A 15139-nucleotide genomic window follows, 5' to 3' on the forward strand; every position below is an offset into this window, starting at 1 on the left:
AGGTTGGATGTTCCTCTCAGTCTCTCTGAGGAAACACTTCCTGCAGTTCACCTGAAACTTTGAATGTTTCCTGTTGGTCCCAGCTGAGCTTCTCAGTTCTGCAAAGTTGTGCAAAATGTTAAATTATTTTTACAGAATGTGTTTAGAATAAATGGTTCATTTTGGGCTGATTTTTAAAGAAGACGTGTAGGATGAAGTTATTTTATTAAAATATCCTGATTTTAAGCTCATATTTGGTCCCTGCTGGAAGCACACATCACAGATGAAAAGTGATGATTCTGTTTTTGGTTGGTTGGTTGGTTGGTTGGTTGGTGGGTTGGTTGGTTAAACGATCACATGCCACTGGCAGGTTCAGATGGTTAAAGAAGTCTGGGTTTTATGCCCACATGTGCCCAGTCGTTGTTGGTGGCAGCAGAAGGATGACAGTAATCAGAGCTGTAAATCAGGCGTTGTGTACTGAATGCAGCTTGATAAATGCTTTCTGTAATAGCAAAGGAAAAGGAAATGAGGGGAGGGACACAAACAAGCTGCTGATTACAATCAGTGTACATTTAAGTCATTTAAAAAGTCATTTGTTTATCCAGTTATCACCTGTTTAACACAGATAAATTCCCCTTTCTGGAACAATACGAGCCAGAAGTGCTCCTGAACACCCTGTTAGCATGAGGAGCAGCTGGGTGCTGGTGGAGGTCATGGTGGTCGGCTGAGTCACCACCAGCTCTGACGTGTGACGCACTAATCTGTACACAGATAGAGAGAGTCTGTGGCCTCATGACACATCAGTTTAGTCTGAGTTAGATTATGCAGAGCAGGAGGTGATTAAATACACACCACCAAGCGTTTCATCTAATCTAATGAACCACTGTAGCTGGAGTCGTCCGTCTCCATAACGTCAGGCTGTCAGAAGCTCAGCGCCGTGAGAGAAACTCCGCTGAAAGGACGACCGGCTTTGGCTGCATTAATGAGACATTGCACAAAGAACGAGAAGCTACGGATCGACCGATGTGGCGTTGATGCCAATTATCGATTATCAAGAAAGGCCGATAACTGATACACCTTAAAAGTAATGTTGTGACAGCAGGAAGCTGTCGTTCATAACTGGGCCTCTTCATCAATAAGCTGACTGTGACTGAATATGTCAAACAGAGACAGGAGAGATGAAATGATCTCCTCTGTTTATGTGACTGATCAGTTTGTCTCCTGATCAATCATCTCTGTGTTCTTCATCCTTCTCTGTCCCATCACTGTTATTATCTATAAGGTCCACATCCTACAGCGTTATCGATTCCTGTCTTCCGGTTAATCTGTAGCTGCCTGCTAACTTAGCCGCTAGCCGTTAGCATAGCATTAGCCACTATGAGAGAAGATAACTTCCTGTTTTGTGTTTCTTGTTCAGTTTTTCTGCTTGAGAGACATTTCTGAGAGAGAGGAGCTGCATGAGACCCTACTGCCACGTTTAGTTAATCAATAATCGATCAGTAAAAATACCCATAATCAGACAAAAGCCCCAGTAGAGCGATGACCAGTCTGTCCCTACAGGACAGTCTCCCCGTCGTCATGTGGCCTCTGCTGCTGGACGTGGTGGAGCTGCTCCGTCAGAAACCTGAGCTCTGGTGACACGCAGCCAGAAACCAGACACTCTGCAGAGGCACCGGAGTACCGGCGCTCCTCGTCCTCCCGCCTCCTTCCTCCAACTCCTTTATTCTTCCTCCTCCTCTGCCAGAGTTCAGATGTCAACATTTCTTTCACCGAACCACTCGGGTGTCTGACTTCTGAGGTCAAACGCTGAGCGAGAATTAAAATGTGAAGCGACGCTGCTCCAGCATTCAGGCTGCACGTCTTTGAGCTGTGTTTGAGGTTGATGCAACATGTATTGTCCCTCCAGCGACGGTGACTTTACATGTGCTGCCAACAACATGGCATCAGTATTAAGCAGCATGTGAGCCGCCGTGACTGCAGCGCTTCATTGTCCAGAGAGAATTTAATCTCAGGGCTCCGTCGATGCTCCGTGGACACAATGGCCAATGATCAGATGGCATCAGGCCCACTTTACATAATCCAGGCATGTTGGCATGCTGTGTCAGGTGGCCCTCACCGACGCCAGGATTATTTTGTCCACAGTCAGAAACGGCGGAGGAACCGTGGGCCTGTTTGCATGCTGCCAGCAAAATGTTGTTTTCAGAATCCGCCCGCAGGGAGGAGGCAGCTTTCTGTTTCTGCACATGTTGGGTGCTGCTGACTTCTCTCTCAGACTTCATTCTGTTTCATTAGAGGCACGACGCCACTGGCTGAAGAATCCATCATATTTTTTTAATGCTAAATCTGTTGCAATCAAGCGCTGATGCTGAGTTTCTGCCTCTTTACAAACACAGATGACCTATTTATCTGATGGTGGATTGTTTTATCGCTATAGGAGGAGAGAGCGGAACATGTTTGGCTGGAGGCGAAGGAGAACTGATTTAAATCACTTGTTGGTGATGCTCAGAGCTCACGCTGACACAGAAACCACAGCTCCAGTCAGACAGAACGTCACAATGATAACTGTGTTCCTGATGACTTTCCTTCATCATGAACTGTACATTTTGACATCTGACTGTGACTCAGGCTCTGCCAACATGCTGAATGGTGATATGACTTGTGTTTGAGCTCTATCAGCGCTGCGATAGTGGAGCTGCAGCCCCGGCCTGAGCAAACAGCGCTGCACGTCGGTGTGGCTTTGTTAGCTCATGGCGGTGCATTGCTTTAGGTGTTATCCTTATCATGACACACTTTTGCCCTCATACGTCGGTCGATGCAGCGCACCTGTTGCCCGGCAACGTTGGTGGCAACCGCGGCAACAATAAACAAACAAGTGTGAATCACTGGAAGCAGTCGGTGACGTCGCTGCAGCGCCGACATTTTTATACAACCAGTGACATGAAACATTCTCAGTTATGTCACATTAGATAAAATCACTCGACGTATGTGACGTGCAAATAAACCCGTCTGTCTGGTGCTGGACGGACGCCACGCCTGCTGACATTTTTAGGATGGTTCCTATTGTACGACGAGGGGACTTTAAGGTCATACGTGTGAGACCTGAGCCGTTGGTTTCTCCATTTGAAGATAAGATTAGATAAACCTTTATTTATTGAGGAAATTCTTGTGCCAGGCTCAGAAAAAAAAATAAATAAATGACACAACGTGAGAAATGCAGTGAAAGAAGAAAAGCAATAAGATATAAGTGTGGTATACGAGTGGAATTAAATGAGAAAATAAGACTAGAAGAGAAGAGAAGAGTAAAAAGTAATGCCGGCAGTGATAACGAGGTAATAATTAACATCACACGATAGTGAAATATTACACATTAATCTGATGTTTCACAAACTGTTGTGAAAAATAAAATTGCGAATAAGATGCAGTAACATAAAGCCTTATTAATCCTGAAGAAATGCAGTGCAGAGAAAGTAAAAACGCAATAAAAACTAAAACCAGTAGTTGAATCAGGCAGTGAAAGGTGATGCTGGGATGATACTGAGCTGAAAAAGCAACATTACAATGTTAGAGTGAAATATTGCACCTGAGAAATACAGAAATCAAATATTGCACATGAAATAAAACGCTGCACCTGATGCAGAAACCCAGACTGAGAAAAGTCAAGATGCAAATGATATTCCTGTTCAGATCAGCTTGTGATGTTTCAGCTGTTGTTGCTGCAGAAAGGGGCGGAGCTACACCGTTTCATGGCCGCTAGAAAAATAAAACGTCTGATCTACTTGACCTGAACATCTTGTGGTCCGTGGACATTTGCTTCTACTCTCATGTCCGTTCTCCTCTCTGGCTGTATCCAGCATTTAAATACACTCATCGTTCCTTTTCTTACACTTTAATGTACATTTTTCTTCCTCACTCTTAAACACAGGCTACAAGGAGGCTCGGTGGTTAGCATCGTGGCCTCGCAGCTAGAAGGTCGCCGGTTTGTGTCCCGGTGAGGACACCCGGGATCTTCCTGCGTGGAGTCTCCATGTTCTCCCCGTGCAGCGTGGGTTCTCTCCGGGTTCTCCGGCTTCCTCCCACAGTCCAGAAACATGCTGAGGTTAATTGGTGATTGTAAATTGTCCGTAGGTGTGAATGTGAGTGTGCTTGGTTGTCTGTCTCTAAGTGTAGCCCTGTGATAGACTGGTTACCTGTCCAGGTGAACCTGCCTTCACCCTGAGTCAGCTGGGATAGGCTCCGCCCCCCATGACCCTGGTGAGGATTAAGGTGTAGAGATGATGGATGGATGGACTCTTAAACACTGTTTGGGTTCCTGTCTTTCACCCTCCTCCAGCCTGTCCAGGACAGACTTATTGGGCCGATGTGGTCTGTGTGAGGCGAGGCAGGTGAGGCGTGGACGGATGGAGCAGGGCAGGTGAGGCGTGGATGGACGGAGCAGGGCAGGTGAGGCGTGGATGGACGGAGCAGGGCAGGGCCTGTTTACCGACTGATGACTGTTCAGCTCATGATGATGCATCACGCTGCCAGCTCACTGAATGGATTTGCGCAGTACATCCTTACGCGTCACGTCTTTTTTTTTTTTCCCCTCTGATGGAGTTCTGCTAAAGATCGATGGTTTATCTTGTGGAAAGCTGCCGTGCGGCTCCTGTCGTCGCTCCATGTGTTGAAATGTGGCTCCACAGCTGCTTGTGTAATGCTGTTGATTCAGTGACGGTCCGGGTCTTACAGCACACAAAGTGGAGCTGTTTGAGCACTCTGCGTCTGCACAACGGAAAGTGTGTGTTTAAAGATGTCTCAAGGTTGCATCATCATTAACACGACTGTGAGCGTACAGCTGCACCCGCTGGCTGCTGCTACATGGGAAACAGCCCGCGCCCTTGGGAAAGAGACATAGCATGCAGTGTGAAGCCTCTGTTCTGGGGATCTGCATCCTGCTTCCACACGGACACGTCACGTCTCCTACAGCATGCTGCACACACACAGTTTGTATGAAGCAAGACTCGCAGAAGACACAATGCAGATTCTGTGAGCAGCAGGTTGGAGCTTCTTCCTCCTCCAGCACTAGAGCGACCCTCCATCTGTGCAAAGACGACTGATCAGAAGCCCAGACAGACTTCTGCACACACACACTGTTCCTCCGCCACTCATCTGAGGGCTGGTGGTCGTGGAAGCAGTAAACACAAACACATGCAGAGGCCTGGTCAGTGTGTGAGCAGCAGACACACAACATTCTGGCTCAGAAACACATTTAGTGGTGAAAATGTGAATAATTAGCTCTTTACATAAATGCTTACTGTAAGTTTTTGTGACTTGAGACGAGGTGACTGATTCAGTCCATGTTTTCCTGCTTTGTTTTTCTTCTTATTGTTTGTGTCTAAATCTAAAAAGCACCTCGTAGCTAAAAATGTCAAATACTCACGTACTAAAGTGAATGAATTCATGAGTGTGGGTGAAACCCTGAAACGTGTGAACGACTGCGTGATTCTGACGGTTCTTGTGTGCCGCATTCTGCAGGTCAGTAGGACGTTTTATTTATGAGCTTCCACGTAACGATTTGCTCCGTAATCCTAATTTGATTGCTTCTGAGAGCAGCGTTCAAAGGCAGGAGGTTATAATTTGTGGCTTCCTGCCATCTGAGCTCTTTTGATTAACCGAGCAGCGGGCCGTCCAGTTTTTCTGGTTCAGGCACATGTGTGCACATTTTCCATTCTGTGAAGGAAGTCCTCTACTGGTGGCATGTAATGGTTTTTGTGGCTGATGGATCGTCTCATTCATCCAGTGTTTACTGTACATTGTGCTCAGTGTTGTCAGTGTTGCACAACGTCCTGACGTGAGCTCGTCTCTTCTGCACAGCAAAGACTGAAAAAGCAAACAAAGCCTCACAATGGGATCACTGCTGTCCTGTTGTCTGCTGACATCAGCCTGCACATTCATCGTCCTCTCCTCTTCTTTCTGCCTGCCAGGTGTCGTGCTGATGGAGATCTCCGAGGTCCACAGGAAAGTGCATCTGGAGCTGGAGGAAAATGTGAGTTGTATGTTCTTCCTGCAAACTCCTGTGTCATCTAGAGACCGTCCCTCTGAGCCTGTCGCTCGCTGAGTTCCCAGGCGGCCACGAGTCGACCCTCAGGTTACAGAGCAGCATCCAGCGGCAGACGGTCGGTCAGCAGTCGCCTCCCTCTCAGCTACGTCAGCCGACATCATGACAACACCAAATATATAGCGGCTGAATGAGGAGACGGCAGGTGTAGATGGTAGCAGCACCTGTGGTTTGATTTCCTGGCTGAGAACAGGCAGGTCTCGACATGTCCTGGAAAATACCAGCTGGAGCCGTTAGATTGGGTTTATTAGTCAGCCACCCAGCACCGCTGGAGGACTGCAAACACAGACTGTTTTCATTCCTTTTGTATTCTGTTTTTCATGCATTTTTGTAAATCTGTAGAAATATAGAAAATACAAATGTTCACTCGACGTTTCCAGAGAAATCTGTCGTCCTGCAGTTTTTTTGTTGGAACCCAGAAGGGACATAAACCCATGAAGACACATCTTTGACTTCTCTATGTGCTCCTTTTCCCACCATATTTAATTCATGTTCTGCGTTCTTGCCTACTTTGCAAAGCGTCTTTGAGTGTCTTGAAAAGCACTATTATGTGTTATGTTTATTTTTATTAGAAAAAGCTGCCAAGTGTCACACAGGAGAAGAAATGTTAGGAACAGTACCGACACTCGTTTTCTGTCCATCGGTTCACCGGCACACAGACGATCATCCAACTCTTGTCTTGTTTAAGTACTTTCAGAGGATCATTACACGGAAACCACAGGATTATTTTCATAAAATTTTGCCCAGGTTTTGAGCTCGGGAAATAAATAATAGGCGAGTTTGAAAATAACCTGTTGGAGCTGAACTGTGGGGCAGGAAGGCAGCGAGGCGCTCCTCTGAGACGCTGCTGCTAACAGCATCAGTGGGTGGCTTGACTTGTTAATGGACTCCGTTTGTGAGTCACCGCATCAATTCAGGTCAGAGAAAATGAGGGAAGAAAAGCTCTGAGTGACTCCAGTGATGCTGTGAGTTGAGCACGACGGCCATCGCTGTGTGCTCGGTAATGGGGTCTTTGAATCATTGATCCGCCCCACGTGGGCGCAGACGCTGCATCGCGACCAGGCGGCGATGAGGGGAGCTCTGACACCCTCACACTAATGAGAGCGCTGCAGAGAAGACCGTGGGCATTTCCACGCTTTGTTTCTGACTCATTCATAAGCGCAACCTTGGACTCGGCTCTCACCCCCGCACCAACACACTCTAAATGATCGCTCTCCATGTTTCTCTGTGAGCTCTCCGTCCTCCTTCAGCTTTGTAATCATGTCTTCCTCCCCTCTCCTCTTCCTCACCTGAAGCTCAAGAGGTTCCACAGGGACATCATAGCCGAGCTGGAGAGGAAGACGGACATGGATGTCAAATACATGACGGTGCGTTGTGTGTGTGTGTGTGTGTGTGTGTGTGTGTCACTGGTTTATTGTTTGTTGTTTATTGTTTATTGTTTGTTTTCGTTGTGTTTGTTCACATTCGGAGCAGAAAGCTTCAGTGTGAAACATCCAGACCAGGGATCTCCAGCTCCGGTCCTCGTCAGCTCCTGTCCTGCAGGTTCTAGACGTTTCTGCAACACACCTGACTCACATGAATGGATCATCAACAGACTTGACAAACTTTTTGCCTTTGTTAGCCAGGATAGTGACTAGAGAGGGAGGAGGGAGGGAGGAGGACCTGCAACAAAGGGTTGTGAGCCGGACTCGAACCCACAGCCGCTGCATCAGGGACTATAGCCCCTGTTCATGGGTCGCCCGCTCAACTCGGTGAGCTGTAGGCGCCCCAGACTTAACAAACTTGACAACAAGCTGCTGCAGATCCATTAATGTGAGTCAGGTGTGTTGCAGTACGGAAACGTCTAAAACCTGCAGGACAGCAGCTCACGAGGACCAGAGCTGGAGGTCCCTGGTTTAGACTCTACAGTTCGGCCGGTAAACAGGATGGACGTTCTGGTCACTGAATGACTGAGCTGTAGGTTCCTGTCATTGTCAGTCCTGTTAATTGATTTAATGAGAGTTGTTTGTGACACATAAGGCAATGAAAGCTTCCCTACAGCTGGCGACCAAACACAGTCTACAAGACAGTAAACCAACAACAACAACAACAACAACAACAACAACAACAACAGAAGAACACACGTTTTTTAATGGATGTCAGCGTGGTGCATCCTGTTGATGCTTCAGCGAGTCGTCTGACACAAACCTCGCTGTCGTGTTAGAAATAACACTCATGATGAGGTTATTACTAAAAATCTAGTGATAAAATATCAGCTGTAAATGAAATGACTTTAAAAGCAGTGATGTGTGTTTTTAGAGGTGAACAGGCTGCATCATATGAACAAATATATCTGACAAATATAATCAGGTTGACATGAGTCCTCTGTCTGATCCAGGCCACGTTCAAGAGGTACCAGATGGAGCACAAGGTGAAGCAGGACTCTCTGGAGAGGTCGCAGTCGGACCTGAAGAAGCTGAGGAGGAAGAGCCAAGGCAAGAACGCCAACAAGTACGAGAACAAGGAAAGCGAGGTGAGATGGAGGAAGAGCCGCCTCCAGACGCATCAGATGCTCCGTCTTTGACTCACACAGGCGTGTTCGTATGTGCGTAATTACACGGACGTTCATTCACACGCGCCGACACCGGAGACGCAGCGTGTCAGAGCCGCTGTAACAGTAGTTGGGGACAGTGTGTGAAGTGTCGCTGTGTGCAGTCATGCAGGGGACGATCCCGGTTTGTTGTCGGCTTCTTTTGTCCACTGCCATGAATGCGCCGGCGTGCAGGCCTCCGTCGCAGCGCCTCGCCTGCATGTTCAGACAAACAGAGATGTGAGAGTTCATGGTGCTGGAGAGATTCAAACTGCTGCCGGACACATTTCTGCTCAGACGGTCTGAACAGGTTTCACAGCAGGAGTATAAAATGCTACCAATAGCATTCATAGGAACACGTTTCTGTCGTGTCAGATACTTTAACAGATGTGTTCATGTGTTTGTTTCATGCAGAACTTTTGCTTTTCTGTTAACATTCCTTCTTTTGTACCTTTCCTGGCTCTGCAGTGGTCATCATCGGTCCTTCAGACTTTACTTCTTTACTGCAGTTTTCATACAGATGAGATGCAACACAAAGCGCTGGACAGGAGGAATGAATGAAAATGAATTAGAACAAAACAAACAACCCCCCAACGTTATAAATGATGAAGGACCCAAAAACATGAAGGAACTAAGAAAGCACCAGATAATAAAATAAATAAAATATCTGCTATTCAAATACAGATATATAGACATGGGAAGAGCAAAACAGAAATCGGAATTAATAAGAAAATAAGAAACAAGAAGTAATAAATGACACATTTAATCAACTAAAATATGTCAATAAGGGAGCAAATACAGAAATCAATAAATAAAACTAATCTGAAGAAGAGGAACAAACAGATCAGTCCGTCTGTCAGACTGCTGGTGAAACGCGTCAACGTGGTCTGTTTGGGACTAAAGGCTGCCGGGACGCGTCACGGCGACCGCAGGTGACTCACCTGAGCTGTGATCCACCTGGACCAGGTGAAGCATCACAGCAGGTCCACGCTGTCATTACACCACAGCCCAGCTGTGACTGTGCACGGCTGATGAGTTTATCATCTCAAAGTGTGTGTGTGTGTGTGTGTGTGTGTGTGTGTGTGAGTGTGTTTGTGTGTGTGTGTGAGTGTGTGTGTGTGTGAGTGTGTTTGTGTGTGTGTGTGAGTGTGTGTAGGTGTGTGAGTGTGTGTTTGTGTGTTTGTGTTTGTGTTTGTGAGTGTGAGTGTGTGTGTGTAAGTGTGTGTGTGTGTGTAGGTGTGTGTAGGTGTGTGTGTAGGTGTAGGTGTTTGTGTGTAGGTGTGTAGGTGTGTGTGTTTGTGTGTGTGCTCTGTCAACACGTCTACCTCAGGCTGCCCGGCTGCACAAACACAGTTAAATGAGAGAGAACGAGACGCCCCAACACGACTGGATTAGCATAAACACTTTACCTTCCAGCTCTAATGAGGCTTAAGTCATCACCACCAACAACCATTTACTGAATAATGTCAAAAAGAGCAGCGAGAAACAAGCAGCTTGAACCTCAGAGCTTTAGTGAAACCAAGCCTGCTTGTGTTTGTCATGGAGAGAATCACAGGAGCCTGAACATCCTCAGGTTTGGGATGAAAACAAGACACCTGATCAGATCCCTGAGCTCAGTGAACACAGTTTATGCTCTAAACCATGTGGAGGTCAGTGACAGCTCCAGATGTGTTTGCTGTTACATGAATTAGAGCAACAGAGGATCAGAGAACAGCTTCTGTTGCATGAACAGGGTTGTGAGAACACGACTTTCTTCCTCCAGTCTTCTCTTGTTTCTGTCGTTGTTTTGTTTTCTCTGAACTCTCTCCATCGCTCTCTCCCTCTTTCACCTTCTTTTTACTTCCTCTTCCCTCTCACCTCCCTCCTCCCCCGCTGATCTGGTGTTATCCAGGTATTAGACTGTGGCGGCGCTGGGCCGGGCCAACAAACAGCCAGACAGGGTGTCAGGGTTGAGACAGCAGCAGATGATTCACCAAAGACTCTTCAAAGCCAGAGAACGATCCGACAGAAGACGGAGTGAAAAACATTTAAAGAAAGTGGGAGCGTGTCACACCCGTCAAACAGCTGATTCAAAGACTGAGAGCTGGACTCTGTGTGCTCAAGGTCAGCAGAGACTGAGGTGTGCAGCAAAGACTGTTGCACGTCTACGAGGGAAACGGAGATTTCTCTTTAGAGTTTCTATTACCTGTGCAGATAAACACAGGTTGTCCATAGCAACAGGCTGGCTGAGATGTTGACAGATGTAACGTGATTAAGAGGGTGTGTGTGTGTGTGTGTGTGTATGTGTGGAAACAGCTTTCACACTCCCCCTTTATCCCTCATCCACTCAGAACCGCCCACTTCCACGGTTATGGAACAATGCTCGTTCTCCGTCTGTTTCTCTCTTCCTCTGCATTTAATTATCATCGTTACTGAGATTCGACAGCAGTTGTGCAGAGATGGCTGCATGTGGTCCTGGAGCTGACTGATAACGCTGCGGTGAAGACATACATGTGGAAGGCAGCTTGTGTCGCGTTTAGAACACGCTATGTACACGTTAGATTACATCTGTAGTGATGTAATACGGCAAATATTCTCCCATTTTCCAAGTTCCTTCATATAAATGTGAGAAAAGCGGAGCGGGGATCGTCGCCTTGCTCGACTTTTATTTGTTTATTTGATCAGGGACCAGGCATTTTTAGAAAACATCTGACGTGTTGCGTATCGAGTGTTTAGCATGAAGCTGATTTTCAGCTCCCGTCCCTGGTCGGGCTTTTCAGAAACACAGACAAAGGATCAACAACACCAATAAAAACAGCACAGCTTGTAAAATATGATTATATGACAAATTACGCTGCAGACTTATAATTGTTAGATGTGAAAATGATGAAGTCGGTGTGTTTTAGCGTCGATCCAACCGTCTGCTCGTTAAGGTCTATGGACGGAGAGTTTCTCTGCAGTCAGATCTGATCTCCATCAGGTTCTTACTGGACACTGATTAGTGAAAACCACTGCAGTAAAATGTGCCCTTACTGGGATGATTTGGTGAGACCAGAGGTAGAGACGGGACTGGACAGGAACCAGGAGAAGAGCTCTGTCTCTGCTGATATCTGTGGAGGTCTGCATGCTTCAGAAGTTTGCATCTGTTTGCTTGTTGAAGCCACAAAGGTTTCCCTGTTATCACAGCGTCGGTACGGAGGGAAATATCAGCTGATCGATGGTTTATGTCTTTATGGCGTTAAACAGACATAAACTAATACTTCCTGTGTGCTGCATTACACAGATACTGGATGTCATGTAAAAATGTGGATATTTAGGAGGTAGATCTCCTGGTAGAAAACATGATGGGAGCATTTTGTTTTTATGCAAATAGTCCTGCAGTGTTGTTTTCTGGGTATTTTTAAAGCTGTGAAGGCGTATTACTCTGGGTGTTCAGCACACAGCGGACCACTGGAGGCCCTGTGTGCTGAAAGTCCATTCATGTTGGCTTTTGTGTGTCTTAGAAACTTGGAGACACAAAATGAAAGCGTTGAGAAGTGAAAGACCAAAGCTGCTCTCGTTTAGATAATTCCCTGTTTCTGTTGTCAGAACGAGTATGAAACAGTCATGAGTTCGTTTCATGGTCGTGTTCGAGCTGCTGAAACACACGTCTTAGTCGTGTTGACCAACAAACTCACCGCATACAAAAGTTAAAAAAGAACGGCTGTGATTCAGGTGATATTTCCATTTTAAATGATCCCTCAGAGAAAAGGTTAGAAGACCAGGAAGTCCTGGTTTCACACATTCGTTCATTTGTTCTGCTGTAACACCAGATGTTTGGCAGAGAGAGTCTCCTTCCTGAAACCACCGTGGACATCAGAACTGGGCTAAAACCAGGAGTTATACTGGGTTGTAGACTTTCATTAATTTGCTGGAAAGATGGAAAACATGGGACCTTTTAAATGAAGCATGTACGTCTGGAGCTATTCTGACAACAACACTTTCTGGTGGAGCGTGGTTCTGGGAACAGGATGATGATTCTGGGAAAAGCACCGAAGCCGCTGCAGCTTCCTGGTTCCTGCAGCTCTGAGCCATTCAAGGATCTGTCAGACGGTTTTAGGAGCTGAATAGAAAGGGTGTGCTCATTGTATTAGCAGCCGTTATGGGCGTGCCGATGCCAGCTAGTTGGATGAGGACAGCGAGACACGGAGCTCACGGGCGGCTCTGACAAGAAACCAGCGAGCGAAGGTGGCGTAGAAAGAAGCTGTTGACAGTTTCTCAGTTAGTAAATAGTGACGTCAGCGTCTCTGAGGTCCCTGTAATGACTCTACTCTGACATTATACGACAGATTGTGGCTCTCTCTGAAACCTGCTCCATAATTAAAGTGTTAAAGTTTTCTTCGTCCTCATGCAGCAGCTTAAATACAGCAAGTGTCACATAAGAAGCATTTATTTCTGAACATGCCCTTCATCAGCTTCACTTGGGAATCACTTCTTTGTTTGCAGTTCTGATTTCATGATAAAATACTTGCATCAAATAAATGTTCAGTTGAGGCGATTGTTGGTTTTTAGGAGCTGCAGCTGAATATTTAGATTCTCTGTAGTTCTCCTAGAATCTGTGTCATGTTGTTATTTCTCTAGTTAGGGACAAATCTGTGCAATATTAATACTTCTCTGTCAGTATTTCTACTCATGAAAGAACCTGTGCAATACTGTTGCTTCCATTCAGAGGAATTTATTTACGTCACGGACACACATCAGGTCCTTACAGCAGCTTTATGACCTCAGGCTGGCCGTGCCGATAAGGCAGACCCTCTCCATTTTCATGGCACTGCTCTGTCCTTTCACTGAACGCCAAACACAAGCCTGTAAACTAATGATGCCTGCTCCCCTGCATGCCGGAGATTAGGGTGTTCAGAAAGGAGGCCTGCAGCTCGCCCTGGTCGGGTGTAGATCAGGAGTGAAAGGGCTGCAGATGTGTGCACGACGAGATAAGACGGTGGATCTATTCGGTGTTTAGAGCTGTTGATTCAGAGCAGAAACCTTTGCACACATCATGTGGACGCTCTGTTTTAAATCACCTGTATCTGTGACTGCATGTCGTCAGTGCCTGGAAATCCTGACCAACCGACAGATGGACATGCAGCTGTTCATCGCAGACGGCTGCAAGGAGGCTCTGCTGGAGGAGAAGAGGCGCTTCTGTTTCCTGGTGGACAAACACTGCATGTTCTCCTACCAGATCGCCTCCTTCCACGACAAGGTACGACTCTGCTGCTGCTGCTGCTGCTGTGGGAATCAGGCAGCCCAGCTTTGTGCTCATGTTGGCCTAAACAAAGCTAAATGACGAAGACAAACCCGGAGAGTTTCAGCGCTCGACCTTGAATCTTATTACAATCCACAGAAAATGACTTCAACATTTTCTCCAGAACAATTTATTCAAAACCCACAATGTATCACGTTACCATAGTGACAGAAATGTGAGCGCTGCTTCCACTGTTTACTCATGTGTTCTTTTAATATCTCTTCTTATTTCCACGGCTGCTGGACAGGCCAGAGACATCCTGACGGCCAAGCTGAGCAGCTGGCAGGACCAGTGCAACGACGCCACCAACATGCCCGACAGCGTTCTGTCCATGATCGAGGGGCTGCGGACGCCGGTGTCCATCACACCGCTGCCCTCTCCGTCGCCGTCCCGACACAGCGTGGTAAAGAAAAAGGGACAGTCAGCGCAGTTATAGCGCTGCACATGTTCTGTTTTCTGTATATGACGAGCTAGAAAACAACATGATGGAAACCTAATGATGAGTGCAGGACTTCCTGTGTCGCTCTGCATATTTAAAGATGGCACAATGTGCTATAGAAACACAAGTACACGCTGAATATTTAATGACTCCTCCAGCTCTGGGACAGTTCACACATCTCTGTTTATCTATTTTTGGGCTTCAGTTTGTTCTGTTTAAACACCAGTTCTGGTTTCACGCCCACACAGTTGTCATGTTGCTGAATTGATCCTGAACTCTCCTGTTGCAGAACATCTCTGCTCCTCCAGCTCCACCCCTGAAGGCCCAGACCAGCCCTCTGGCCAACATGTTCACCCAGGAGACCAGCACCAGCAGCGTGACCGCTTCGACCAACAACAGCACAGGTACATGGCTTCAATCAGCACCTCAGTCTGATGCTTCAGGAGGAGTTCAAGAAGCTGCACTGTCTAAACATGCAAATGCACTTTATCATGTTCAGAACAATAACATCAGCTGCTCCTGGGTGTCTCTTCTGTCTTTGCACTTGTGCTGCTCTCCCATCCTCACACAAACGCATCCTGTGGTTCCAGCTTGTCCACTCGATGGGTTCTCGGGAGGTTTTGTGCAAACGTTCATGGTTCCCAGAGAATGAATCCACTTCAGTGACCTTGTTCTTAGTTTTAGACCCTTAGTTTAGTTTATTTGCTCACAATTAAAAGTAACCAGAGTTAGCTAGCAGCAAATTTGTTAATGTGTTGGACGGTACAGAAAAACAGGACAGCCACAGTAACACAACAA

The 15139-nt window shown here is 46.7% G+C and overlaps 1 protein-coding gene across 1 annotated transcript in view; it reads left to right on the forward strand.

Moving 5' to 3' along the window:
• The window catches only part of LOC103367811 (brain-specific angiogenesis inhibitor 1-associated protein 2-like protein 1), a 32499-nt gene that overhangs the window by 6636 nt on the left and 10724 nt on the right, over positions 1-15139 (forward strand). Inside the window, exons 4-9 of the mRNA XM_008295953.1 lie at positions 5940-6001; positions 7369-7440; positions 8451-8585; positions 13708-13860; positions 14150-14305; positions 14631-14745. Of these exons, the coding sequence (XP_008294175.1) occupies positions 5940-6001; positions 7369-7440; positions 8451-8585; positions 13708-13860; positions 14150-14305; positions 14631-14745 (693 nt within the window). The remainder of the gene's footprint in view (positions 1-5939; positions 6002-7368; positions 7441-8450; positions 8586-13707; positions 13861-14149; positions 14306-14630; positions 14746-15139) is intronic.

Source organism: Stegastes partitus, unplaced genomic scaffold (genome assembly GCF_000690725.1).
Source record: "Stegastes partitus isolate 25-593 unplaced genomic scaffold, Stegastes_partitus-1.0.2 Scaffold1090, whole genome shotgun sequence".
NCBI classification, from domain to species: Eukaryota; Metazoa; Chordata; class Actinopteri; family Pomacentridae; genus Stegastes; species Stegastes partitus.